Genomic DNA, 27,929 nt, shown 5'->3' with positions numbered 1-27,929 from the left:
TCTGAAGTCTTACTGAAGTCGTTTTCCTTTGAAAAGTCAAAACTAAAGCCTTGCCTGAGATGCAGAAAGAAGAGTTTTACTCTGTTGGTTGTTTTCACTAGTGTCACTAGTGCAAGCTCAGTCGTTTGTGTTGGTAAAGTGTGAGTTTATTTTTCTGATTGTGGTTAATGGTTCTGTGAATATTATTAGACGAATATATCATCTGCTATAGGCTGATTACTCCTTAACTATCAAAATCAAAATGAATTTAATGAAAGGACATGGTAATATCTACAGTAGTTCTGAATATTGCTTAAGGTTTTGCAAAAACATGCACAATTTTCAAGACCAAGCAGAAATACTGAAATGATGATTACTTCTATATATAATGATTCAGGCGGCAGAACTTTCTCAAAACAGGATAAACCTAGAAAAAGTTTCCAGATATTTATTGTTATTTTCATTATTTTGACTTGTTTTTCATTTAATTCGCTCAGCCTGTTATTTCCTCCTTCAGTGCTCTTTCCCTTTAGGAGAGCTGTGGGTTCATCAATGAAACGCAGCCATTCATAAAAACACTGGGGAATGACGTCAGAGCAGCCTTGAAGTCGATTGGCTCGCTCCTTTGACTGACTTGGCGGTCTACCCAATGGGAGGCCAGAACAGGCTTCTCTTTAGATCCAGCCACCAAAGCTCTTCATTGAGAAAAATCCACAGGCGAGTTTTTATTCGAGGAGCTGCGTGGGGATGTAGGGCCGGAAATCTGCGTCGAGTTTATTTCCTAATACCACGAAGCTTCACTGATCAGGTGAGTCTTGCATGATGAAATTATGGCTTTAATAAAAGCTCTTCGTGCGTGCGTGGGCTTGTTGTTCTTTGTTTGTGTCGCTGTGGTTAGTTTCTGGCAGTGAGGGGGCAGATATGGGCAAAGAGGCGAACGCCATTTTCTGAAAATCAAAGGCAACGCTGCGGACATTTCCCCGCAGCTGGCCGCTCTGCAAAGCGGAGTATGCGTTAGCAGCAGCTGTCTTCACGGCCTGTTCACACCGTGGATCCGTCTCTGTGGCAAATTTCTCAGACGCGTCTCCCTCCCCCACCCCACCTCCTCCCGCAGGATCACGTTTCACTTCATTGAGAAAAACAAGGAGGTCCCACGCAACGTGCTATTTTCTGTTCTGCGTCACGTCAAAGCCCATTCACAAATCTCTGACTTGAGTGTTTGCAGTGTAACACTTTGTTACCTGTGCTGAACTTCAATCACAACTCCTCAACACTCAGCAGAGTTTTAGGTTTTCATGTGGGACAGTTTCATGTGGTTTTATCCTCATGCTGCACTGAAATGGCTTCAGTGTTTTTGGATAGGCTGTCTGAAATCACAGGAGCCACAGGACTTAAATGAAAGGAAGAGCCAGTGATCCCAAACTTATGTTTAGCCAGACAGGATGGTTGTACTGGCAGAGTGGTGGCGTTAGGAGTGAGAGAGAGAGTAGGACTATATCACTGACCCTAGTCCGCTTCATTCCAGAGTGAAGACTCATGAAACATGGATGACTTTTATGACCAAGAAGTTCCTTTTGTGGTCCCTGAGAATGTGAGTTTGAGACACTAAATTAAAACTAAAGCATTTATCCTCCTTCACATGTGTTAGCAAAGTTTTGTTGTTGTTGAACAGTTTTGTTGTTGAATTCCTAGAGATGTCACACAGACAACGCAGAGAAATGTCTCAACATCAGGAAAAAGAAGTTCATGGACACAGAGCTGGCTCAGGACACAGAGGGTAGGCTCATTATGTCTTATACAAGTGTGCGTTTAACTCCAACATGCTCCCTATTTGTTCAGTGCTACACACTCCACATCCTCATTCACGAGCAGGAATTAGCTTGTTGGTAAATAAAAGAAGGGAAAAAACAGTGTCTTTATCATTAAATAGGTTCATGCCCATTTTTAACAATTTCAGAACTTTCTTGCAGAGCTTTTTCAGGACCTGAGCCAGCTCCAAGAGATATGGATTGCAGAAGGTGAGCCCTGCAGACATCATGAAATGATTATTGTAATCACTATTAATCAGTTCGTAGAATTATATTGTCTCAGTTTGCTGTATGTTCCACATGTGATCAAACTGACTCCTTTGATTGAATGCAATGAGGATCTGCTCCTTCTGCATGGGAGGTCACAAAATTACAATTCATAAATCAGGAATGTGCTGTTTAATGAAGATTCAAGGGTGTCTTTCCATTTCCTGTCTTTTCCACTGGTGCAGCTCAGGTTCCTGATGATGAGCAGTTTGTCCCAGATTTCCAGTCCAGTAACTGTGAGTAGCAGCTTTCAGACCATTATGCTTTAGTCTTATCAGTGCTGGTTTAATAACGTCACGTTTTAGTGACAGTGATATAAAAGGTTGCAGACCATACCATATGTTTTGTATGTAAACCTGAATCTGTAATGTAATTGTAGACTATAGGTGTCAGTAAGTGTAGTAATGCTTGAGTTAATGTATTTTTCACCACAGTCAATCTTAAAAATGGTCCCTTCATCACAATATAGAGACGTAGACGAGGCTTTGTTTGCACAGATAAACCCAGTTAAACTGGTTTTAGATGAGTACTCTCCATGTACTTTCCAGATCCACTGGTGTAAACAGTTTGGTGTGCACATTGACTGGAAATACAGTACATGACCCTCGGACACACTCGGTGCATCTGCGCCAATTGAATGATAGTAACCATGTGGCACAGGAAATGGCAGGGACTATAAAATTTCTTCCAGGGACTCTACCTGTGCCTTAAAAAATCATGATGTCATAGATAAGGCAGGAGCTGGTGCAATTGTGCATTTAGTGTTGCAATCAAACACACTGCATGTATTTATTGCCGTTTGATAGCTGCCAACAAAGTGGCTCCTGGCTCAGACAATAAATCTGAACGTGATTGTTTTGTGGAAGGAAACTTCAGCGATGAGGTGTCGTCATTGCAGTATGCAGATAAGAATCTCGCTGCAGATTCCAGGAAGGCTGAGATCAGATAGGCTTTATTTCTTCTGCACAAACACTAAGCTCAAATACGAGCAGCTGTGGTGAAAACCAAAAGCTGTGGAGAGCGTAAAAAGTTTGTTTAACCCTTTTCGTTCTAGCTGAAAATAAGATGAGGTAGATATTGCTGTGTAGTTGAAAATGTAACACATTTTTAATCTCTGGGACAAAATGATTGTGTGTTTGCAGTGATGTTTCATGGACCGCCTGCCAGCAAAGTGAAGCGAGAGCCCAGTCCATGCAAAGACCAGTCTCCCTGCAGAACGCCCCAAGCTGACATGTGCCTTTACAGTTACAGGTAAAGATGTGATCATGCTGAATTCACTTTGTCATGATGATGTTTTGGGTGAAATTCTAAACACCCAGCTCCTCTCTGTCGTCTCTCCTACCCAGTGCCTGTGACAATAAGTCGGCTCTGACTCCAGCCTCCACACCTGCACTACAGTGTGGCCCCACCCATCCCAGTGGACCTCCATCCTTGCAGAGGCGGTTACAGCTATCGACCCCCCAACTGACAAGTAACTGTCCCCCAAGTCACATTCCTGCCCTGAGCCCATCCCACCACCACAGCCTCCCACTGGCCAACCAAAACCAGCAGTTTGCTCTTCCACATCCCCCCGTTAGTTGCCCCACGGCACCTTTCAGCACAGAACAGAGGTGAGTTCCAGTTGCTGTTCTTAAGATTTCAGCTACAGATACATCTGAAACCCTCATACTTCTACTCTTGTTCTTCCACACGTCAGGTTCCAGCGGCAGCTGTCTGAGCCCTGCCTGTCTTTCCTCCCTCCAGAGAAAACGGCAACCACACCATACCCCCCCTCAAGTCGTGATGGGCGCCCACTGTACCAGCGCCACCTTTCAGAGCCTCTGGTTCCCCAAGGTCCCAGAGGATTCAAACAGGAACTGGTGGACCCACGATACCCAGAGCCAGGGCCACCTTGTCCAGGGCTGGCCCAGCCTCAGACCACGTACAGCCATGTCACAATCAAACAAGAGCCAAGAGACTTCAGCTTCACCTCAGGTGTGTATATGTTACCTGCTACATCTGTTAACATATGCTTTTTCTGTTAGATTGTTTGGTTGAGTCCATGTTTCATGTTGCTGGATGTGCTCTCTGTACCAGAGACTTTCTGCAGAGGTGAAAAGATGTGTGAGGATCAGACAAGCACCACGTGAAAAATCTTAAATTTATGACATGAGTCAAACTCCGGCTTTGATGTTGTAACATTGCTTAATGATGAAAGACGAATAAGGAAAGTTTTCGGTTTTTACATGGTCTTAACCATGTAAAAACCATTAACACGGCTTTTGAGGAACAAATGATTAAATGTTATTTTAGGAGCCAGCATTCAGTGCATGGGATTGCAGTTGGTTTATGAAGACCAATGAAATGATTTGTGTCTTCTAGAGGTTCAAACCTGCCAGTCATCATTTGGGAAGTCTCCAGTCTTGTACCAGAATAACAGTATCGGTGAGTCTGAGTGAGCTTTTTACTTTTGCTGTTTCTAAGCCCACAGAATTTCTCAGTAGAACAAATGCTAATGTTTCTAACATTTCCTTTTTTGGAACACAGGATTTGGTCATGACAGGGAGCCACATTTGTACTATGACGACACTTGTGTTGTGCCAGAAAGACTAGAAGGTGAGACTGAAACAAGACTGCAGGCCAGTGTGGACTTCAAAGGACGGTTTTATTAGTGAAGGTTGAGGAAACCTGTCCTCAGTTATCTGTCTCTGTAAGCAGGTAAAGTGAAGCAGGAGGGTTTGCCATACCAGCGCCGTGGTTCCCTGCAGCTCTGGCAGTTTCTGCTCACGCTGCTCGACAATCCAGCCAATGGGCACCTGATCGTGTGGACGGGACGCAACATGGAGTTTAAACTCATTGATCCTGAAGAGGTCAGTCGTCAGCAAAACCTCACGTGCAGATGTCTGTTCTGGTTAAAAGAAATACACCTTTTCATTCACATGTAGCTGCACCAGAGGCACAGATCAGTACAGACTGATGTGTAGTATTTAATCAAAAAGACAAAGCTGTTTATGGAGTGCACTTGGATGTTTAATGGAGGGTTTCCTCTCCTGTGCTGTGTCAGGTGGCCCGGCTGTGGGGGATCCAGAAGAATCGACCGGCGATGAACTATGACAAGCTGAGCCGCTCCCTGAGGTACTACTATGAGAAAGGCATCATGCAGAAGGTAAAGGCAGGTCATATTTCTGTTATTCAAACCTTTTTACATTGCACTGACTCGTATTGCACAAAACACAGAAGACTCACACAGACATTAAGCACTAAATGTTTACAGAGAGGACTCGTATTAATAACAATTTGCATTAAAATGGTCAACTGTCAATATTTTCCTCCTGCAGGTGGCTGGTGAAAGGTACGTCTACAAGTTTGTGTGCAACCCCGAGGCGCTGTTCTCCATGGCTTTCCCAGACAACCAGAGGCCGAGTCTGAAAGCCGACCCAGACGCCCCCCTGGCTCCAAGTGAGGATGACGCTCTCCCCTTGCCCAGCTATGAGGAGGAGGGTCCGTACCTGGCTGAAGGAGGGGAGCAGCACATCCAGGCGCTGCCTTTCCCTGACAACTACCCGTTCTAGCTCACAATGTGACAACACAGATCTTTAACAGGAGGAACCTGAAATTACAGAGCAGTGTCTAGGATTTTTAGTATATATACCCACATTAAAAATATGTCACAGAAAAGTAATTATCTCTTTAGCCCACAATTTTAATTGCAAAATTATGATTCAGCCTTTATCTCCAGGACTGTTCATTTGAGCTCATAAATTCAGTCCTGTGTTCAAAACTATTGCACATTTGTGCAACAAGCAGAATTTTTTTTTTTTTTTTTTAAGAAGAAAAATATTTGAAGTAATTTTATACCATTGTTCATTTTACTAGAACATTGGTGAGAAAAGTTATTTTGAGATTAAGTCATAATATTAAAGAAGGATATGGAAGATTTTAATCTTTGGAGAAAAGATGATGTTATGAGAGTCCACGTGTTTAGATAAGTGAACATATTAAAACCTCCTAATGGCTTAACTCTCATAATATTAGGACTTTTCTCTACTTTTCAAATGTTACTGTTGAAATCTTTTTGTCCTATCACATTGGCACTAATGCTTGGGTGTAGTTTTGTAGCATGGCTGTTGCTGTGGCCCTCACGTAGTGAACTCTGGGATCTGTGTTTCAACCAAAAAATATCTCAAAGCCATGTTGTTGTTTTACTAATTTACTTAAACCTGTTTTTAGGATGAACCTTATACTGCATGAAAGGGACACATATTTTTAGACATTATAGTCCTCCTATGAACGTGTATATTGGACTGTCTTTTGTGTACTATGTCTTGTTTTCAAAGCTAATATTTTTGGCATTGTATTGACTTGTAAGAATTTCCAATAACTGTTTTCTGACAAAGGTATGCTAATATTTTTAATTCTGTAACACTGCCACTCTGATGCTAATAATGAGAATTCTTATGAATGGCTTAACTGTTATTGTACCAAAATAGTTTTCTGCATTTGTATAGTTGTTTTGCTTTAATGTGTAGAAAAGGGTTATAATTATATATGAATATATTTTTGCAAAATGCTGCATTTGCTTAACATGGTACTAGAAGCTGCAGAGTTTAGCCTGCTAATGTACTGCATCAGTTTTACCCTCTCCAAGGTGAAATGGCTCTACTCTGAGCCCTGTAGACACAAATGGGATGTCAGGGTATGTTTGGCATGATGATCACACAATAGTATAAATCCGAGAGGAAGCTGGAGAAAGACAGTGACACTGGTGTGATGGCCACCCTCAGATATTGTATCTGTGCCTTCTGTTGATTTTTACTCAAACAGTAAACTATTTTACTCTTTTTATTATTATTATTATTATTATTATTTGCCTCATTGTAGAGCATCCCCCATCCAGGTACTAACCAAGGCTGATCCTAGATCATTCCAGCATTTAACCTATATCTTACAATCACTTAACACCTGTGCACTATATTTTTAGAGGCTTCTTGTATATTATTGAAAATCAGGTTCTGGATAATAACGATTTTTCCAGTGTAGCCACTACACAGTTTAGTAAAATAGAGAAGCAGTTTATCAACTCTAGCCCCATGAATTTTGTTACTTATATATTCATTTTAGTTTTTAATGCTCTAAGAAGGCTGTTGTTTAAGTTCTAGAGTGCTTCATCATGTAAGGGTTCTTTGTGTATTTTTTGGTTTATCTTCGTATTCGGGATATAATGTCTCCAAGTGATGCCTGAACTTGTTCAACTTCATTCTGTCAAAAAATGATCTTTTCAAACACACAACAGTGTGGTCTCTTTACCTTACAAACCATAAAACCTGTGAAGCTCAGGGTAAGATCTGGCAACCCTAGGTAACTGCTCGGAACAATCCCATTTCGTTTGACTTTAGTTTCTGGTGTTTTCTGTTTTTTATTGTTTATGTCTTGGTTTCTCTTCATATTTGGGATATAATGTCTCGAAGTGACGTCTGAACTCGTTGAACTTCATTCTATCAGAAAATAATGTTTTTAAACACACAATAATGTGGTCTCTCTTCATTACCAACCACAGGATTTTGGAAGCCCAACTTAGTCACTTTTTTTTCTTAAATGTTCTACAGCTGTGCTGCTTTTAGCTGGGCTTTGAACAGGGTTCAAACCTACACTCATTCAGTTTCCAACCCCTGACTCTACCGGGGCACTTGGCTACAATCACATCCAGTCAGCTATTTTATAACCACATTAAAAAAATCAATCATAACAAAGCAGTTAGCAAACCGTTGCTAGTTATGTTGTCTCTCACAGCAAAATATAAAGATGGCAATGCAGGACTTCAAAGTACAGCAAAGGCTTTAATTAAAATTCAAACACAACATTAATAAAGTTTGGTTCATATATAGCCATGAAATAAAAATGTTTATGTTTTGTCGCCAGGCTTTGTCAACCTCTCTCCAAATACTTTGGATTAAGTTAGCCTACAACACACAGAGACATGTAAAATTTTGTTTCTGTAGCCTGCTGGTGCAGTCTGCCAGGAGGCCCAGAGTGGGGAGCTCTGCCACTGATCTAACCTTTCAAAAACACTAAAGACTAGAAGGCTGCTCAGATAAAGCTCTACAGCACTGAATGTCTTATTGCAGGTGTACCTTGCACATGTTTAGTCTCTCACTGTTATTAATTACCCCCCATATAGTTCATAGAAAGATGCATGCCCTGTACACGCATTGCTCGCCACCATATTGCACATCTTTACACTTAGCTACGTCAAGTTTGCGACAAAAACTCAAGATAAAAGTTGCAATCATACATTTTCCTTCAGAATGAAAGAGAAATATTAGTTAGAGCTGTTAAGTGTAATTAAGGTTAATTACAAAAAAAATATCCGTATTAAAAATATTAATTATTTTATGTATTTCAGTTTTGTCGGCAATACTGCTGCATATGCCTTAGCAGTGAAAATGACTGGTAAGGAGATTTTGGGAGGACCAAATTTTTATTTTTATTATTGACCACATTTTTGTTCTTAACTATAATTATTGTTGTTGTGTTTAGTAAAGGCTGTATGTAAACAAGACGACAATTCTTCACCTTGCGAGACTATTATTTTTAAAGGTGAGAGCGGAAGCTGTGGTGTTGTATTTTGGCGGGCTCGACAGCGGAACCCCAAATCGTCTTATGGTTGCGGCTGAGACTTCATTGTTTTTCCATGACTGTGAGGATTTATTTTCGGTAGAAACACGGTGAGATAAGAAAGAGGAGCTACAACTAATTTTTCTACCGTGGATATTTTGTTTCAGCAGAAGATACCAGGCTGTGTATCAGTTTAAAGACACACTTCGTCCCCCGGTGAGTTGCCTCCTTCAAGTTTCGCAGATAGCGGATATCCTCGTGGTCGACCCCTTCGTTTTTATGCGATATAAATGTTGACTTGTACGAAGTTGTGTCCTTTAAATAGTCTGTAAACACAGCCTAGCCTTTCTTAAAAAGACTTAACACGCATTTCTGAGGTTTCTGCTTCTTTTTGGAGGTAAATTCGGTGAATTAATGAGAGCTTTAAAACTTAACTAGGGGCTAGGCTCGTCCCGTTATGTAGACTACACCCACTAGCTTAAAAATGTCAGCTTTTCGTCTGGCGTGTTTTTATTTTATTTTTTATAACAGTATTATTCTACCGAGTGAATCTAGGGGGGAAAAAGGGCCTTGGATGAATTTGTGTGTTTTACTTCGTGTGGTGTTGTTTTAAACTATGTAACAGACTAACATTTGGTTAAATTGTGGTTAAAACGGAAGCAAAGTCTCGGCGGGTAAATAAGCAAATTGGTGACAAGCTACAAGTGTCTTCACAAAACGCCAACCTCAAATATTTTTACATTTTACAAATATTGAAACATTTTTTTTGTTACCTGAACTAATACGTCTATCGCATAATTGTTCTGCCAGCGATTAACTTTCATTAATAATCCTAACTAACTTAATATTATTCCTTTAAGTACTAGAAGAGTCTATTTATTGTCTTTTTTAGGTCCTAAAATGAATATGGTTATCTGGGTATAGGTTTTAATATTAGGTGTGTGTATAGATGCCTTTTTTACACTAAGGTATTGCTAGGAAAGGCTTATTTAGTATAAAATAGCTTTCCCAATTTGTAGGCTGAACAGGACAAGAGGGTGTTTAATGAAAATGCATTAATGGCAAAGGCTGGTTTACTATGCTTGGACTGGAAAAACTGTCATCTGAACTGGTTGGTAGCACCAGTGACGGAAAGCATCCCATTTGCTCGAGGGCCCTCTAGCAAGATGCACAGTCTCTGTTAACCGAGGTTATAATGGGTTATTGCTCTGCTGGGAGAACACTTTGTAAACTGTCAGACATAACTATCTAAATGAGTAAAAGACTGTCAGACCATACTCAGCATCCATATCAAATCTGATTTTTTTTTTTTTTTTATTTTCTTTTGTTACCTACACTAGTCAAATTAAGGGTTGGCATGCAATGATGAGATGCACAGTGCATTAATTTTTATGTCAGACAGATATTTTAGTTTGATAAAGTGTAACTGGTGGCTTTTACAGTATCCATTGAGTCACTAAAATTACTGTCTATCTATATTCTCACCAACATTGTGGTGTAACGTATGTACACTTAAGCGAAGTTAAAGTGCTTGTTGGGAATGAATGCAAAACTCTTCCTTCGCAGTGTTTAACAGATTCAGTAATTTGATTCATTTCGTCTTTGATTTTCATTCTTCATTGATTCTTTAAGGCACTCCACTTTCACCCTTTGCTATGAGTGGTTTTGTTTCTTATCTCTGGAACTGTATTTTGTTATTTATTGCTTTATGTGCTTTATTATACACATCTCTGAATCAGGTCTTTACCAAGACTTTCATGAATGAAACTGTTTACTAAATAAAAGACAAAACGTTCATTATTGAAATAAGATGCATTGTTTCTTGCCAAATCATATGACTTCTTCTTCTTAGACTTTTGCTCATGTTGTTTCACCTACTGCGTACCTAATGCAAACATTCTTTGTTTCACTTTCAGGTCCTGTGAAACAGGTGTTGTTGCCGTCCTGTGACGGGTTTTCCCTCAGCTTTTGGGTGTAAGGAGGAGAGGAAGCAAAAATGCCGAAACCGGTAAGAAGCTAAAAGGAGCTAAATAAAATTTGGTATACAAATGTCAGTGGCTTTTTTCACACTGTGTTCTGCAGAGATATGCAAAGTTCTAGTGCTGTCAGAAAGAAGCAAAAAAAAAAAAAAACCAACACGTTAGGAGATATTAATGTTACCTGCTAATTTATTCAGATCGTTCAATGGAAAAATTCAATTGCAAGTGGTACAAATAATTCAGCAGTGGCCCATGTAGCTCAGGATATATGATATGAATCAGGAACATGAAAGTTGCTTGTTTGTTCTTGCCTAGTCTGCTTGTATAAACTGACCCTTTAGATCTGCTTTCTAGTTGTCCTAGTAGTCAGCATGCACCGCTGCCCAGACCTGGATCTGAGCATTCTGGGATGTGGCAGTTTCATCTCCACAGCAGCTCCCACTCCTAATACTCCTCTTCCAAGTAAACAACAGCCATAGTGTGAACTGAACTGTCTTGGCCCACAGGCTTTGCAACTGCAACACTGCTGTCTTTGTTGCTTAAAGGTTGGGGAGAATGTCAGAGTTTGGGGATGTGAACGACGACAAAACAAAACCTGATGCTGCCTCTTTGTTCTGTCGTCATGCTGCTTTTTCATTATAAATAGACTTTGCGAGATGTCACACTTAAGTATGGAAAGATTGCATGCTGCATAGTTTTTGTTTTTTTTTTTACAGTAAGAGATTTTCAAACTAAAATGTCTCTTGTTATTCTACATAAAATATCACAAAACTACTCTTATTTTTAGGTTTCATAGTTTCTGGTATGATTGACGAATTTGAAACAAAGCTTTATCTCATGAGTCTATGGAAAGAATCAGGGTCAAGTTGCTAAAGCTTACATCAGAAACTTTCCTTGGATCTTCCAACAGTAGTCTTCATGCTTTGCTGCAACTGAGGCACGTCGCTTGTCTAGCTCTTAGTGTTGGGTGGTGTCAGATGGGGTTTTTGTGAAGCTACAAGAGGAAGAGCCAGGCACTGATGTCATCCTCCACTTCCCCCTCTTGTCTCTTCAGACAGTTGGGACACTGTCCCAAAAACAGCTATTAGAATAGTGGAGTGCTGGATGCTCTGCTGAGACAAACCTCCCTGACAGAAAACATCTGACAGAGAAAGTACAGCTTATTGCACAGTGGCACTGGCATTGTAAATAGGAAGAAATAAAAGGGTCTAACAGGCACAATCTTCTCTGTAATTGCTGCTATGCGGTGGTGCAAGAGGTTGGGTGAGGTTGTTGTATTATTACAGGTCACGTGATCTAGCAAAACACAAAGATGAAATCCCCGCTGTACGGTGAGATTAATTCAGTTTTTTACATACCATTACCTTTGAAGTAAATCGTCTGAACTCTTGAAAATGGACTGTAGTGTTTATAGCTTTTAGGAGTTCATGTATATGCACATACATGGCCTCTGAGTTAGATTCATTGGTTTATATATAAAATGATTTTCTTAATGGTGTGTTACTAATTATGGATTTGATATTAACAACTGTATCTGATGACAGTGTGGTTGAAGTGCAAATCATCAAACAATGTATTTCTGGAACTCTATGAATGTATTTACAACATATTACATAGTAAAATGTGCTGATTCTCGTATCTAATAAAATCACATCTCATGTACACTTCACCCAGCCCTCTTATGTTTGGTGCACTTTATGGGTTGGAGCAGGAGAATTATGAGGTGAAAGTACCACAGGCAAACAGCCCTCTGTGGTTTTCTAGCTTGTGGCTGTTTTCGTTTGCTGGAGAGGGGGCCTGCTGTGCATACTGGGGCCCAGTGTATGTCGGCATCCTGTCTCTGTGGAACTACAGAAGCATGATGAAGAGAAAGGATTATCACCAGATGATGAGAGGACTGTCAGGGAAGGAAGTGAGCCAGAGAATATACTGAGGTCAGGGTCACTTGTAGTACTCGGGAGCAACTCGCTGGGAATTTTAGGAGGTAGGAAAACAGGGTTGCGTGAGGGTGAGGGTTATAGGAAGGGAGGAGTTGAAGTGTTTGCTGCTTGGCAACATTGAACTTTGTTTTCCAGTTGTGTGTGACCCGTCACCTCATTTACAACACAAAAGCAAGCTCCATAACCAAGGAGAGCAATCAAGGACCTCCCTTTCCCTTGAGTTTATTTCGTAAAATCATTGGAAGCATTTCAGATCCTGTCTGTACAAAAGTCAACTGGGCAAGCATAAGTAGATTTTTTTTTTTTTTTGGTGAAAGGGGTGCTTCCCACCTTCCCTTCCCCCAAAGCATGAATGTTTGGGTTTGTAGGTAGTGGTGATTCCTCCTCTGCTGTCGCTCTCCCTTCCATTCCTCCCTTCCTCTGAGGCCTGCCTCACCCTGCAGGGGGGTTAATCGGAAGGACAGACAGCTGCTCCAAGCCCAGCAGGCCTGATTAGCAGCTCTACTGACTGAAGTGTGTTTGTCTCTCTTAAGGCCTGTCTCAGCAAAGCTCTTCTAAACAGCTTACAATGACTAAACAGCTGCACATTTAAGGGGCCCATCTGAGTGAGAACTCGTCTTCACAGTTGACATGGAGAGGGGGATTCAGTAACATCTAGAAAATGGGAGGAGGAAGGTGGGGAACAATAAAGGAAACAAGTCTACACAAATGTAAAAAGACAGAAATGCCAGCATAACTTTTTGATTAGTCTCGTCCTTATTTGTGGACTGCATGTGACTGGGCCTCGTTATCATATGCTTGAATATTGATGCACAGTTGCCTACAATGTCTACCAAAGGCAGCTGAATGGTTTTTTGGCCCTGTTGCAGCTGCCACAAATGAGCCATTTGTGTTTCAGGTCTCTGAAGCATGTAGTGCACTTGTGAATGTTTTAACATGTGCATCAGCATCTCTTATTTTTATGTTATTGGAGTTGGTTAAGAGGAGAAAAAGAGAAGTTAGGGAGGTGTTTTTTCTTTCCTTCGGCTAATTTAACTGTTCAGGGAATATTAGCACGAGATGCTGTGAAGAATTATGGTAATTAAACTGAGTAAAGCATCCATGTAAACATGAAGCCTGACTGCAAAGATCAGATGCCAGTGGACATTGGAGCCATGCTGGAGAATGACTAAGATCCACTGTATTTAGTAGTTTTATGGTTTACTGTTCACTTTTAGGGACTTCTAAGGAATGTCAGTTCACATCATGACTTGCTGTCTTACTTGTATGGTGTAACATCATTGCACAAACACACCTGAATTTGCAGATGAAATACATGCTTATACCTGCAAAACAATCAGGAAACTTGTGAAATGCAGCTTTGTTTGAAGCATGCCACTAGTTTAACTCTTGCATTTAGATTTTGAAAGAGACCTAGTTGGTCCTTTTGTGTAAGCAACTGTTGTGTTGCTTACAGTTTTTCCGCTGTCAGCAGGCAGGCAGTGTCATATAAGGACAGGCTTACAAAAGTCATTCCTTCGAGACTTTGCAGTTGTCGCAGTGTGTGATTAGCTGTGTCAGTGCCTCAGCATGTTGTAGTCCCTCCTTTCCTCCCCCTCTTTGCAGGGCAGAGAGGATTACTGGCCGTCTGGTTTATATAGGATTCCACTTCTTTGCTCTGTGTGTTGGCAGAGACACATACACACACATACAGCACAAACATCGACTCTTTCACAGCTGATTGCTGATGGCAGGCTGGCCCCACACAAATTCAGGGAAGGGACGTTTTAGTCTGAACCTTTGGAAACCTTACTTCTGTACTAGACTGCAGAAGTCCTTGTGTCTCAAAACACCAGTGGGGCAACTCTTTGTGAAACTAGGGAGCATAATATTCGATTTTTTTTTTTTTCATCACCAGTCAGATAACTGTGCAGGACAGGAGATTAGAGGAGTCAGTGCTTGCTACCATTTTTTTTGAGTGGTAGTTCCTTTTAGCAAAGACCCGCTGCTCTGAATGTTTTTTTCATGTCTGTTCTGGTTGAGGGTTTATAATTTGATTAACATTAATCTGCACTTTATACGTATTTTCATCTAAGCAGAACTAACCAGAGGCAGGAGCTGTTTTTGGAGTAGAGTAGCTCATGTTCTACTATGTAACAATATCCGCTGCATCCTTATTGAAATAATGTTGACAGGGCTGTGTTGTAATATGCAGCTTATTGGATGTCAGTCATTCCTGTTGAGTGCTTAGAGAGATCATCATGTAGAACTAAAATATTGACATGTGTCCTCTTATTATTGTGTGCAGTCAACACATTTAAAAGATTTTGTAGCTGAATTTTGTTTTATGTTTATTGGATGAACTTGAGCGTTAAATCAATGGATTTACATTTCAGTTCATCACTGAGTGTGTGAGCCATTTTTTTGTTATTAACCTGCTTACTTTCACCTCAGTTACCTGAAAAGGTGTTGTTTTGTGTATTATTTGTTACACTCCTGCAGAAAACTGGCATATAGTGCAATATGGATTGTTCTTTTTTTTTTTTTTTCTTCCCCAGACATGGATTACGTCTGTCTCTAAAAAGTAAAGTGCCTCTCTGTGTGGAATATTCATTGAAAGACATTGGCAACAAGCATGCCAGGGAGATTTGGTCTGTAAGAGCACAAAATGAGCACATGGGATACACATTAGTCTGGATTGTTGCACATTACAATAATATTTAAGGCCATGCAGGAGTGCTCATACGACATGTCTATAGTGAGGAGAATGTGTTGCAGCTTTTCATGGGTAATTAATGAGAGGGAGACGGGGGTAGATATATTGTGGTCTGAGCTTCATGTGGACTGAGGGGAGTCCAACTTTGTGCTGTATAATTCATTGCTGGGATATTGGGAGAAACTGAACGAGAGATGAAGGCAGGAGAGACAGTGGGGAAATAAGAGGGTAGGGAGAGAAATGCAAAGTAAGCGTTCCTGAGGTTTATGTCTAATTGCTCAGAGGAACAGAGACGTTTATTGCCTCAGTTTCTTATTTTCTGCGTCCCTTTTCCTTTCCCTCCATTTTTGTAAAGTTGGCTCCTCTACAGTAACCTATTCTCAAGTGGTGTGCACCCAACGTCATCTCTCTTACTTCCTGTCGCGCTCTATCTCCTACACAATTTTGCTTCTTGCATTCTTGCTAAACTTTGCTTTTGCACTCTGCCTCATAGTTTGCCTTTCTTCTTCCTCTGTGCTTTTGTGTCTTCAGTTTTAACCACCACTAAAGCAACATGCAGCTCAGTGTGTATATAGGTGTGGGAGGATGTCGGATGCTTCAGAAAACAGCACCAATCTCCTCTGTTCAAGTGCTCCCAGGCCTACTGCCAGTGCTGCTTAATAGGGCACAGCCAATGACAGACTTATCCTCTGCTCCACCCCGGCACAGGTCCTTTAGTGTTGGCAATTGAAAAATATATTAATAAGGGAGGCAGGATTTTGTGACAAAGTGGTATTACTACTGTATATCTGTGAAGCACTTTCATTTCACCAGAAGTTATGTGGTTTCACTAATAGTCATTTGATTTTCAGAGCACTGTGTAAACCAGCTATTCTGTCAGACACTGTCCACAGCTCTTTGTCTCTTTGTTTACTTGCTCATTCTTATCAAATTTCTTAAATGTGAATTTATTTGACTTGTTTTTATACATTTAAGATTTTGTGCTTTTTAGTAAAAAAAAAAAAAAATTGTGGCTAGTAGAAATCTGTGTTTGCATTAATAAATACTTAACTGTACCTCCAAGTAAAGCTAGATTAGTAGATGTTTTGTAGATATTCGAAATTTCTAGTAGTATTGAAGAAGTAGGCGTTGTATAATTAGCGTGACAGTGTCTCGCCATTCCACTTGGAACTGACATTTGGCCCGATTTAGCATAATCACAACAAATGCACACTTCAGTAAGACTCAGCAGAAAAGGGTATTGAGAGCAGTCACCTGGCATTGCTGTATTAAAGTAATATCTATATCTGTGTTAATATAGCAAACAAACTAATCTTCTTCTTGTTTGTTTTGTAGATTAATGTCCGTGTGACCACTATGGATGCGGAGCTTGAGTTTGCCATCCAGCCTAATACCACAGGAAAACAGCTCTTTGACCAGGTGAGGAGGAGTGACTTAATTACAAATGTTGCTGGTTTTTTCGGAAACCTCTTATTAAGCAGCTTTTCAGGGGTTGTTGGCTCTGGGTATCTCCCCAGTTTACTGTATCGTAGTTGTATGTCACATGGGACCTCTGTGATATGTTAAAGTGTATTAAACACTTTAAAATGATACTTGTAAGAAGTGATTTTTGATTTCAAGATTTTTCATTTTGTTTGCAGGTTGTAAAGACAGTGGGTCTGCGGGAAGTCTGGTTCTTTGGCCTGCAGTATGTGGACAGTAAAGGCTATGTCACCTGGCTGAAACTCAATAAGAAGGTCAGTGTACTTTTGTTTTAATCCTCTTTGTCATGACCACATAAGATACACATGGCTCTTTAATTTAAATGCCCGTGTTTCTGAAGGGTTGTCAAATCCACCCACTGTATAGTATTTGGGGATAATATTTCTTCTAACAAGCAAGGCTCTAGTGGAAACTATTTTATATCTGTGCACATATGTACAGTACACTGTGTCCCCAGATGTGAAGTTATCAGTTTTGACTGATGCTGACAACATTATGTTAAGTGTTACAATTAGACACAAATGTGCAAACACGTGGAAACATTTTTTAGGTATTTGTGAATAACTGATACAGTACAAATCAAAAGTTTAAACCACCTTCTCATATGATGTTTAAGTACTTTCTACACGATAGATTCATACTGAAGCCATCAGACATTGAATCATGTAATAAACAAAGAAAACATTGGATCTTTGGATCTCTATTATTAATTAGAGGAAATGTGATAGATTTACAAGATGTGTGTTCCTCCTGTTGGACACTCACTGCATACATAGATTTTATGATCTTCTGGTGAATACATGGATGAGTGATGCACCTTGTCTTTATTTACCAGGTGACCCAGCAGGATGTGAAGAAGGAGACTCCTCTGCAGTTTAAGTTCAGAGCCAAATTCTTCCCTGAAGATGTTTCAGAGGAGCTAATCCAGGAGATTACCCAGAGACTTTTCTTCCTGCAGGTAACACACCACTCACTGAGATTCCATCCAAATGTAGTGAAAACAGTATTTCAGACAATTCTGCAAAACAAAGTGCAAATTAATGCATACTAATGCGATTGTTGGAAGTGGGCACATCAAGACAAACAGCCTCTATTGCTAATTCTCTAATCAGGTGCCTATAGGGCATGTAATGTAGCCTCATCTTTGATGATTGGCTGAATGAAATCATGCAGTTCTACTACATCACAGTGAGGGCTGGGGGCGCTGTTTTGTGCACCCACGAAAGTTACCAAATATGGTTACTTGCCCGATAAAGGATTAAACCTTTGCAGCAGAAGCAGTAACAACAAGATGGCGTAAATCCAGCTCTCACTGTGTTCTTGAGATACACTGGCCACACTTCATAAAGTGTTAAGTGAAGTGAGAATTCTTTGTTTAAGGAAGCAGATTTCTGAATACACTGAATAAATCCTTCACTCCCTGTGCTTCTGCCAGGTGAAGGAGGCCATCCTGAACGATGAGAACTACTGTCCTCCAGAGACAGCTGTGTTACTGGCATCATACTCTGTCCAGGCTAAGTATGGAGACTACAACAATGATGTCCACAAACCTGGCTATCTTACCCATGACAGACTGCTGCCTCAGAGGTACACACACTGAATATGTCACATGCATATATACATACGATATATTGCTCTGCTGTGAGCCAGAGTAACCAAACTGCTATGTGCAATATTTCCCTTTAGTTTGCAGATCTGTTGAAACCTGTACTGTGTCTTGGAATATTTTAGGATTTCCTCCAAAGGAAACAATTTTGTGCCTTTAAATATGAAGGTGACTGTGTGTGCGTGTGTGCATGTGTGTGTTTGCAGAGTCTTGGAGCAGCACAAGCTGACCAAGGAGCAGTGGGAGGACAGGATTCAGACTTGGCACGAAGAACACAAAGGAATACTCAGGTGTGTTAAATTAACTTTATCACCTTCTGCACTTGAGGAAGACAAAGAAAATTAATCTGTGACTGTACATGTTTGGACTAGTGGAAGTTATTGTGCCATTTATAATTTATGTGTATATGGTAATGTTTCTAAAAAAAAAATGTGTAATGATAAATTTTTCACCTGCTTTTTCTCTTTTTCAGAGAGGACTCAATGATGGAGTATCTTAAAATTGCCCAGGACTTGGAGATGTATGGTGTCAACTACTTTGAGATCAAAAACAAGAAGGGCACACAGCTGTGGCTTGGCGTGGATGCCCTTGGCCTGAACATTTATGAACATGAAGACAAGTAAGGCACACTCACAGAAACAGATTTGTTGGGGTTATTTATAATATAATTAATGTATCATTTTGAGGTACATGTTATAATCATATAAAATATTCTTTTTGATTCCATGTGAACAAAGGAGACTGTTCGGAGTTAGCATTACATATCACTCCCCAATTTCTCATATTCCTTTTTTTAACAGAGAACAGGCATTTTTCTAAGGAGAAGATATTTTGAATTTCATTTACCTCTTTCTGTTTTCTGCCAATCTCCTTACCTACATTGCTGAAAATGTATAACCGAAAAAACAATTTTTGGTATTAATTTTAATTTTATACTAGATGCCATCTGCTGGCTGAATTCTGTAGAACATGCTAAAAGAAATAAACGTCTTGTACTGTATATTCCTATGCGAGTTGGATGCTAATTCAAATGTTATGCGTACACACCATTAACCAGGTTTGAATATTTTTCCCAGGTTGACACCAAAGATTGGCTTCCCCTGGAGTGAGATTCGAAACATTTCTTTCAACGACAAGAAGTTTGTCATCAAACCTATTGACAAGAAAGCACCTGTTAGTGTCAGGTTCATTGAAAGTATACACATTCTGATTTATTTATACAGAGAAGATATCCTGCTTCACATATAATGTATATTTTGTCTTTTTTTTTATTACCCATGTAGGACTTTGTGTTTTATGCCCCCCGACTGCGCATCAATAAGCGCGTCTTGGCATTGTGTATGGGCAACCACGAGCTGTACATGCGGAGAAGAAAGCCTGACACCATTGAGGTGCAGCAGATGAAGGCTCAGGCCCGGGAGGAGAAGCACCAGAAGCAGGTGGAGAGGTAAGGCAAAAGGATATTCACAATAATCTTCTCATTTTATGTTCTGTTTTTAAACCTTTTTCAGCCTTTTAAAAATAAAGTGGTTAAACTTTGTTTTAGGCAAGATATATTAAAAATGTATGAACTAATAAGTGAGCCAGGCTGAAATAACTAATAATCTGTTATCACAGCAAATAATTACCACCTCATTTCACTGACTCACTTCTATTTCATGATTGAGAGTTAAATGGCTATTAGAGCTTATTCAACCAGGGTTAAGATGTATTTGATCACTGACTGCTGATAGAGAAGTAGCTGCTATATCCTCTCCTCTAGAGGGCAGTGTTCCCTCTTTTCCACATGAGGTGAAACAGGAGCACCTGCTCATTTCACTTAATTGAAGTTTTTTACTTTTTTTTTTTTTAAAGTACTTAATTTTCTGTATGTTTTTTGTATGTTACTATTGAAGCAACATTTTTTGCTTAAGCAACCTGAAACATGTAATTGCTAAACTTGTCAGGGCCCAGCTGGAGAATGAGAAGAAGAAGCGAGAGCATGCAGAGAAAGAGAAGGAGAGGATAGAGCGTGAAAAAGAAGAGCTCATGGAGAGGCTGAAACAGATTGAAGAGCAGACTATGAGAGCTCAGAAAGGTACCCATTTTACTTGTTATCCATCCATCTGTTTAACTCTGCTGCTGCCTCCCTAGTTCTCTTCTTGTCTGTTAAATTAGATTCTCTCTAGGCCTCAAGTCAAGTCCAATTATGTCTATTCCCGAATGATCTGAAAAGTTCATTGAATCCATTCATTCATTCCTCTGGTTGTTTTTACTGATGCTTTGTACTGTTTGTATTTGCTTAGACAATCACCATGTCGAATTCCATGTTTACCATAACTGTCTACTAATAGAATCCTAATTTATGCATTTGTTAATGCACCCTCAGTTGAGATTCATGTAGCTTATTCAAATGTATCTGACTTGACTTGATACTACCGGAATATAATACTCTGGTTTGAATTTGAAACATGTAGAAATTGTGTGTAATATGTTAACGTGTTGGGTGTTCCACAGAGCTTGAGGACCAGACTCGCCGTGCCATAGAGCTGGAGCAGGAAAGACAGAGGGCGAGGGAGGAGGCAGAACGGCTGGAGAAGGAAAGACAAGCAGCTGAGGAGGGCAAGGCAGAGCTGGCCAGACAGGCTGAAGACCAGCAGAAGAACCAGGAGCAACTGGTTCGTGTCTTTGTTTGGTAGATGGTGTAGGCAATTCCAGGCTAGCTTAGGTGTATATTAAAATGTTTAAATGTATGTAAGTCTCAATAATTTGTGTGATTTTTTTTTTTTTTTTTTTTTTTTTAAAAGGGGGTTATGTAAAGTAATATAAAGTACATGCACTGTACTGCACTGTTTTTATGTATGCGTTTTATCCCAGGCTGCTGAACTGGCTGAATTCACAGCCAAGATTGCTCTCCTGGAAGAAGCCAAGAAGAACAAAGAGGCTGAGGCCACAGAATGGCAGCACAAGGTGGAGTACCTCTCATCACTGACTTCACTGTGTCATCATAGATCATTAACAGAATAACATTCAAACACCTGGAGATCTTCACAAACACTGGATGGATTATATGGATATCTGGCCTGTGCTATTAAGAATTACTGTACCATGGAAAACCACATGGGTAGTTACAGTGTAATTAACCGATTTTGTTTACATTCAGTATATAGTGCCGCAAATGCCACAGTTCACTTGTGTCCGAGGGTGTACCAGTGTGTTTTCCTGTCACCTGTGTTGTGTGAGTCCTATATATATTTCTGACTTACATTCTCCCTCCTTGTTTCTGCAGGCTCTGTCAGCTCAGGAAGACCTGGAGAAGACCAAGGAGGAGCTGAAAACCGTGATGACACCAGTGCCAGCCCCTCTGAGCAGCCATACTGAGAGTGAGCACGATGAGCAGGATGAGAACCACGCCGAGGCCAGCGCTGAGCTTTCTAATGATGGTGTCAGCCAGCTAGACCTCCGCAGCGAAGAAGCTCGTGTCACTGAAGCCCAGAAGAATGAGAGGGTCAAGAAACAGCTGCAGGTGAGAGTGAGGGGAAACCTTTTGCACAGGAGTGGAAAATTAGATGCCTGTGGGTGAAGTTAGCCTCCCAGCAAAGTCTGATACAAAACATATGACATACAAAATATAAACATCTTTGACAACAGAATAATAACATTAGGACCTTTTTCAAGGTCAAGTGAACTTTCACACTCAAAAAGTTCATGAAGATACCATCTAAATCTAAATGCAACCTTATAGAAAGCAACATGGTGCTGAAATGCAGTCTGAGATTTCACAGGAGTAAAAACTTTAAAGTGAAACAAAATTTTAATTGAATCAATATTTATCTCTCTGAATTAAATTCAATTTATTCGGGAAGGATATTTAAAGACAAATAATGAGATTATATTATTTTCAGCAGCAGTTTTGTTGCAAAGAAGAAACACCAGCCAGGCAATGGCAAATAAGGGTAAGATAAGGCATACTTCTCTGTCCATTCTTCTTTAAACTCCTGCTTTTAACAGGAGTACACATGCTGGCCTAGACTGTAGCCAGGCTTTAAAGCAGTCTTGCTGATAATTAACTGAGCAAACTGAAGATGTCAATTCATTTCATATCTTTCATAACTATGAATATATTCTAATGACTGTAAATCTGGCCTGGGCTACTGTATAGGCCAGACGTGTGCTGAAGCTATGGTAAGAAGAATTCAAACATCAACCAAACGAGTATCTAAATCATGAATTTCCTAAATTATGAAAAAAAAAAAAAGACAGACAGACCGGCATCTCCACTGCACCTGAAAGCCAGCGTTGGCCTCTCCAAGAGGTAAAAGCTGAAAGTCTTAGCTCACGGCCAAACCTTTTGTAAATAAGCAAAACAGTCGTGCTTCACTGGAAGGATTTATTTGTTCAGTGAACAGTGAAGAAGTTTTGACACGGATAGCCAGAGGCTGTGGATCAGTGGCTTTGCGTCAACTTGTCTTCACAATGATTGAAGTGTGTTTTTCTCTTTCACATATGTCCTGTTTCTTTTTCACTGTTCTTGTCTGCAACTTCTGTGCCCCTCCATCGCTTTCCTTCTGCCGCTGTTGTTTCCTTGTCATTTTTCTCCTTCCTCATCAACCTTTTATCCTTTCTTCTCTTTGCTCTCTCAGACATTAAGTTCAGAGTTGGCCGAGGCCAGAGATGAAACCAAGAAGACACAGAATGACGTGCTACATGCCGAGAACGTGAAAGCAGGCCGAGACAAATACAAAACCTTGCGCCAGATCCGACAGGGCAACACGAAGCAGCGCATTGATGAGTTTGAATCCATGTGAGAACAGCGCTTGTATCTCCTTGGCCTGCTTTCGCTCAGGGGTACTTGTTCCCAAACTTTCCCCTCGGTGGATGCTTTTTTTTTTTCATGGACATTTGATACTGCCGTCCTTATTCACCCAGTGAATCCCCCTCAGAAAGGCAATCTTGAGAAATCATCTTGTTAATCTTTGCCAAAGTCCTACCCCACATCTCTACTTTGGAAGTTTGGATATCTCCACGATTTGGAGCTGCTTACATGTCACTTTGAACAGCAGACATCGTTGAACGGCAGAGGTAATTTGTAATCCTTCAGCGCAGGGGAAAGGAACTGACAAACCAAAATCGAAGCGATTGGATAATTTTATTTTGAACATACGTGGCCATAGTGAGTGAGTTCTGTTGTTTCCTTTTGTTTTGTCTAATGACTTGTATTGCAAAGCTTTAGTATCATGTCTTCAGTTAAAGATTTCCTGTTCTCTCCTTGTTTTGAAGTTCTTTTCCTCATTGTTTGACTCGTTTTATTGATGATGCCATTCTTTTACAGTTGTCTGTTGAACACACTGATGCTGGGTTTAGTCTCAGTTATGAAAACGTTCTGAGTTTACGAGTTTACGGATAAATGAGGTCATTATATGCATTCAGTGTCAAAGCGCTGCTATGTTACGTCATGTCAGAACATTTCAACGACTAAACTTGCTAGTTGTCCTGCATCAGTAAGTCATTTGATAGCTGAGGTCAATTCACTTTGTTCAGTCAATTCAAACTGTTGTTTAAATGTTACGTTTATATAAAATGATGCTGCAGTATTTTAATGGCTTCACTGAGGCTGAATAGCAAGGATAGCAGTATTTTCCGATTTTGGTGAAAATCCTTTCTGTGACTGAAACTAATGATTGACCCTCGTAGGGAAAAGAGCCGCCCAACATTTCACATGGCAGGTTTTCATAAATGAATGTAGCAAAGGTAACAAAGGGAAAGTGCTTTTTACATGATGAGGTGATAGGGTAGCATGTAATAAGCTTGTGCCACTGAGCTATTGCCCTCAAGCTTAAAAGTGTTAAGGAGATAAGCTAATTGGTAGTTGTGTAGAGCTGTGTTTCTTGGTTTATGTTTTTTTTTTTTTTTTCCTGCTGCATCCCAGTGTTTCATTCCCAGTTACCATAGATGGTTTTCTCTGCCTACCAGGCCACAAAGGAACCCAGGCTATTGAATGGGCAGAGAGAGGAACAGACAAATGTGTGATGTGTCCATGCTGTTTGTCTCTGTCCAGCTGTGTGCGTGAGTGTGCGTGAGTGTGCGTGAGTGTGCGTGAGTGTGCGTGAGTGTGCGTGAGTGTGCGTGAGTGTGCGTGAGTGTGCGTGAGTGTGCGTGAGTGTGCGTGAGTGTGCGTGAGTGTGCGTCACAGCATGTACAAGTGTGGAAGCTGAGGCCTGGAACCATTCTGGCTGGGGAGCTTATGAAAACATCAGTCCTCAACCGGGGACAAATCTCTACCTCAGTAATGTTAGCAGTGGTGACTGACAGTCAAACACTCAGTGCTGCAACCTCCCTTTCCAAAAAATACAAAATAGTAAGTTTACATCCTTGGGCAGTGCTCCTGGGCAGGCTGTTTTTTTTTTATTTTATTTTGTTTTTTGTTTTTTCTTCTGAGCTTAATTGCATTGTGGTTGTACGTTGGTAAAGTGAGATCAGTGTTATTTCTGGTTTCTTCACTTGAAGCTAGTCCTACTCAGTGGTCTCTCCTGGATTGATCTTGCTCAGATTTTTTTGGTCATTTTCATTTTGTCCCAAAAAACCTCAAACCATGAGGAAAGTGAACATATTAATCCTGCAGGTATCGGACTAGAGATACACTGCATACAGAGCATTTTCAGAAGGAGCTAGGTCATTTGTCCTTGATAGTCCTGATAAATGTGTGAGTTCCTAGGAGCCATGAGTTGGTGGTGGTGAGGGCTGGCTCTGAAGTGTCTCCTGGAGATGAGAGCTCTTTGAAATGATGCATCTCATGTAAATTAGTCAAAATAAAGTACAGTGTCTCCTCAGAAGTTTAAAGACCATCTGCAGATCTACATTGGATTCATGGGCGTGAGAGACTTTGTATTAGAGTATTATATTATAGAGGGACCTCGCTCTGATTTGTGTATTTTTCAGAGCAAATGAAATAATTTCTTCACCTAAAATGTTATAAATTCTCATCTAACAGCATTTATTTGTGCTCAGACAACAAACTAATTCTGCCTTTGCAGAGCCGAAAATATGTTCTAGGGTGCATTTCTGAATTTTTTTTTTTTTTTTTTTTTTTTTTTTTAACAAAATGATGAAAAATGTTTATTGTATTATTTGTTACGCTATACATGACAGCTTGTGTAGGTAAAAAATGTTTTAATAGTTTTAAAAACAACGCACTTGTTTAAAACAAGACAATGACGCCTGCCTTTTGTTTAACTTCAAGTGGACATTGTTAGTGTTGTGCTTGCCATAGCAGGTTTAAAAAAAACAAAAAAAGAAGATTCTGTGCTTCCAGCTCATAGTTTTGTGTTGTGTTCAAAGACCCTAAACCAGCAGCATGCATCAGTATACTGTGCAGCTTCATTGGAGGGGAAAACTTCTGTTGACATGCCACACTCTCAAATCGTTCACACCCAAGCTCATCTCAACAACAGAAAGTTATTGCCCCCCCTCCCATGAAGCTTGCCTCTGTGATGATGCTGGCACCAGCTGTCATGTTTTGCCGTTGTTTTTCTCTTTATGTTCATATTAGTATTCCTTAAGATAGAAGAAACAGATGGATTACAGCTCATTTCATTGATTCACAAATAAAAGTTTTACATTTTGAGCCTGTGTTTTGTATTATTCAGTATCCACAATTTAATGCATTGTGTAGTATTCAGGCTCCTTCATTTTTAATGTTTTGCTTGAATAAAATTGATTGAAGGAGTATTTTTATCTACAGATGGTAAAATACTCCCAAGTGTTTTCCTGACATATTAACAAGAAAAAGCTTTTCTAACTCTTGTTTAAAAATCCTTTTGAACCTGTCAGATTGGCTGGGTGCCTCACTAAACTGATATACTGATCTCTACAGTTGCAGATCGATTAGCAGTACGGTTAAAGGCTAGGCTTTGTCAAAAACTTGACAACTTTACCCTCGTTGTGTGCTTCAGCTTGTTATTGTATAAAATGTGAATCCTATCCCTGGTCTGAGGTCATGTGCCCTCTGGAGAGAGTCTTCCCTCCCCCCAAAAGATTTATTTGTAATAGATTTTTACTTAATCTGCTGACTTGTTTTTATTAAATGTTTAAAACGTCAAAAATTGCCAGAGGCCAAAATGAGTCACTGTATGTATGTGTGTATGTACGTATTTATTGTTTGGTCCAACCATGGGACCCATACTACATTTGAAACCAGAGGATCTTTAGCGTCATTCTGTCGTTTGAAAAATTATGTAACTATAATTAGATATTAATGAATTTTCTGTTTTTCTTTTTTAAACCTGGTATGTGTGGAAATTGGTATATTGTAGGTACTTAAACAAGCCTTGAATCAATGGATACCATGTTTTTGTAGCAGTGCTCTCTTTAATGAACAACCACAGTTACAGTTGAGAATATCACAATAATCGGTTACACTGGCAAAATGTAAATATTCAAACCAGAGGACATTTGTTCTATTAGTGTCTTGGCCTGTTTAGCACTGTTTTATCTATAGCACAAAAATCAGGTTATGACTGTCATTATCGCTATTGATGATCGAGGGTAATTCCAAAGCAAACAACGGTGGATAAAGTGGGACGCATTCCATAACATGCTTCCTGATCCTTTGGAGCAAATTTTAAGCCGTATAGAAAACAAGACAGCATTCGTACTGGACCTTATCTTGTACATAACAGGAAGGTGCTATACTATCTGATAAACAATAACGAGCACAAAAAAAATCCAGTTTTGTGTACAGTGAAACCTAGAGGCATCTTAACAGCTAGTGTCATGTCACAGTAACAGCAAGACAAACTTCAAGGACAGGCCACAATGTACACAAAGTCAGCACAAAGAAACAGGCAGAAACCAAAACAAATTAAAACATGCATAACAATTAGCTGAACATAGTTCAGAGTATTGGATGTGTCATTAGCACAATGCCATGAAGAGGCATTACTTTGGGCCCACGCTCAGGTGCTACACTGACACACAGTGCCAGGAGGCCAGAGAGAAGGCGCTTCTTCAATACACACAAAGGTTTGCTCTCATCCGCAGCATGTGTTATCGTACTAGTATTCAATATGTGTACAATGTGACACGCTGGATACAGGAAAGAAATCAGTGGGCTATAGGTAGCTGGCTTGTGATGAACTTTATGATGAGCTCAGTGGGTAGACTTCAATTCCCTGGTGGCCATTTTGAACTGGCTTTACACTTTTGTGGGTTTTAGCTGGTCAAGTACAGCCTGCAGCGACAACCTAACATTACTTTTTAATATCCAACAGCAATGTGGCATAGTCACAGATAGTTTAATGCCTCGTTTAAAATATTTAATATACTGCTGTTAAAAGTGCAGCAGAACTGACATTCTTGGGCCTTCCTAACATGCAGTAGACCATAGGCAATTTACATCCGGAACAGGTCAGTGTGTAATAAAACACCTGACCTGACCAGTGGACATTCCCTGTAACAATACAAGGCAAAAAAAATGCTTTGTATTCATTTAGTAAGTGCTCAGTCAGCCTCAGCAGTTTTAATTTAATGTGTGTAAAGCAGCTTTCATGTCAGCTGGATGAACTTCCTAGCACAGTTAAGCAGCTGTAATTGTCAGGATTT

General features: G+C 40.1%; 2 protein-coding genes across 5 annotated transcripts; both read left to right on the top strand.

Annotated features, from left to right (window-relative positions):
• Positions 1–58: 58 nt before the first annotated feature.
• Positions 59–6,877, top strand: LOC113127148 (ETS translocation variant 5-like). Of its 2 annotated transcripts, XM_026301442.1 has the most exons (14): positions 59–140; positions 497–787; positions 1,505–1,570; positions 1,672–1,756; positions 1,950–1,997; positions 2,240–2,290; positions 3,197–3,305; positions 3,401–3,664; positions 3,751–4,028; positions 4,416–4,478; positions 4,581–4,649; positions 4,752–4,903; positions 5,098–5,205; positions 5,372–6,877. In XM_026301442.1, exons 3-14 carry the CDS (start codon positions 1,523–1,525, stop codon positions 5,603–5,605), a joined length of 1,509 nt encoding a protein of 502 aa, XP_026157227.1. In that variant the 5' UTR covers positions 59–140; positions 497–787; positions 1,505–1,522; the 3' UTR covers positions 5,606–6,877. The 2 variants fall into 2 exon arrangements, with proteins under 2 accessions (XP_026157227.1, XP_026157228.1); XM_026301443.2 differs by lacking the exon at positions 59–140 and having other exon boundaries at positions 516–787; positions 5,098–5,199.
• Positions 6,878–8,658: 1,781 nt separating this feature from the next.
• Positions 8,659–25,953, top strand: LOC113127147 (radixin-like). Of its 3 annotated transcripts, none has more exons than XM_026301440.2 (16): positions 8,659–8,864; positions 10,565–10,656; positions 16,598–16,681; positions 16,903–16,998; positions 17,580–17,702; positions 18,180–18,331; positions 18,557–18,640; positions 18,823–18,969; positions 19,427–19,523; positions 19,634–19,797; positions 20,297–20,427; positions 20,847–21,007; positions 21,207–21,299; positions 21,619–21,855; positions 22,238–22,285; positions 22,973–25,953. In XM_026301440.2, the coding sequence occupies exons 2-16, from the start codon at positions 10,645–10,647 to the stop codon at positions 23,135–23,137; spliced, it is 1,794 nt and encodes a 597-aa protein (XP_026157225.1). In that variant the 5' UTR covers positions 8,659–8,864; positions 10,565–10,644; the 3' UTR covers positions 23,138–25,953. The 3 variants fall into 3 exon arrangements, with proteins under 3 accessions (XP_026157225.1, XP_026157223.1, XP_026157226.1); XM_026301438.2 differs by having other exon boundaries at positions 22,235–22,285; XM_026301441.2 differs by lacking the exon at positions 22,238–22,285.
• Positions 25,954–27,929: the final 1,976 nt, after the last annotated feature.

This window comes from Mastacembelus armatus, chromosome 2, assembly GCF_900324485.2.
Source record: "Mastacembelus armatus chromosome 2, fMasArm1.2, whole genome shotgun sequence".
Taxonomy (NCBI): domain Eukaryota; kingdom Metazoa; phylum Chordata; class Actinopteri; order Synbranchiformes; family Mastacembelidae; genus Mastacembelus; species Mastacembelus armatus.
Note: the sequence above shows the minus strand (reverse complement) of the source record. Positions and strands in the feature narration are given on the sequence as shown.

Bases quoted from the DNA above. Each gene is read 5' to 3' on its own strand.
- LOC113127148 (XM_026301442.1), top strand. From the start codon at position 1,523: ATGGATGACTTTTATGACCAAGAAGTTCCTTTTGTGGTCCCTGAGAAT. The intron at 1,571-1,671 runs GTGAGTTTGAGA...TTGAATTCCTAG, and splicing joins CTTTTGTGGTCCCTGAGAAT to AGATGTCACACAGACAACGC. The intron at 4,904-5,097 runs GTCAGTCGTCAG...GTGCTGTGTCAG, and splicing joins AACTCATTGATCCTGAAGAG to GTGGCCCGGCTGTGGGGGAT.
- LOC113127147 (XM_026301438.2), top strand. The intron at 16,682-16,902 runs GTGAGGAGGAGT...TTTTGTTTGCAG, and splicing joins GAAAACAGCTCTTTGACCAG to GTTGTAAAGACAGTGGGTCT. The intron at 17,703-18,179 runs GTAACACACCAC...TGCTTCTGCCAG, and splicing joins AGAGACTTTTCTTCCTGCAG to GTGAAGGAGGCCATCCTGAA.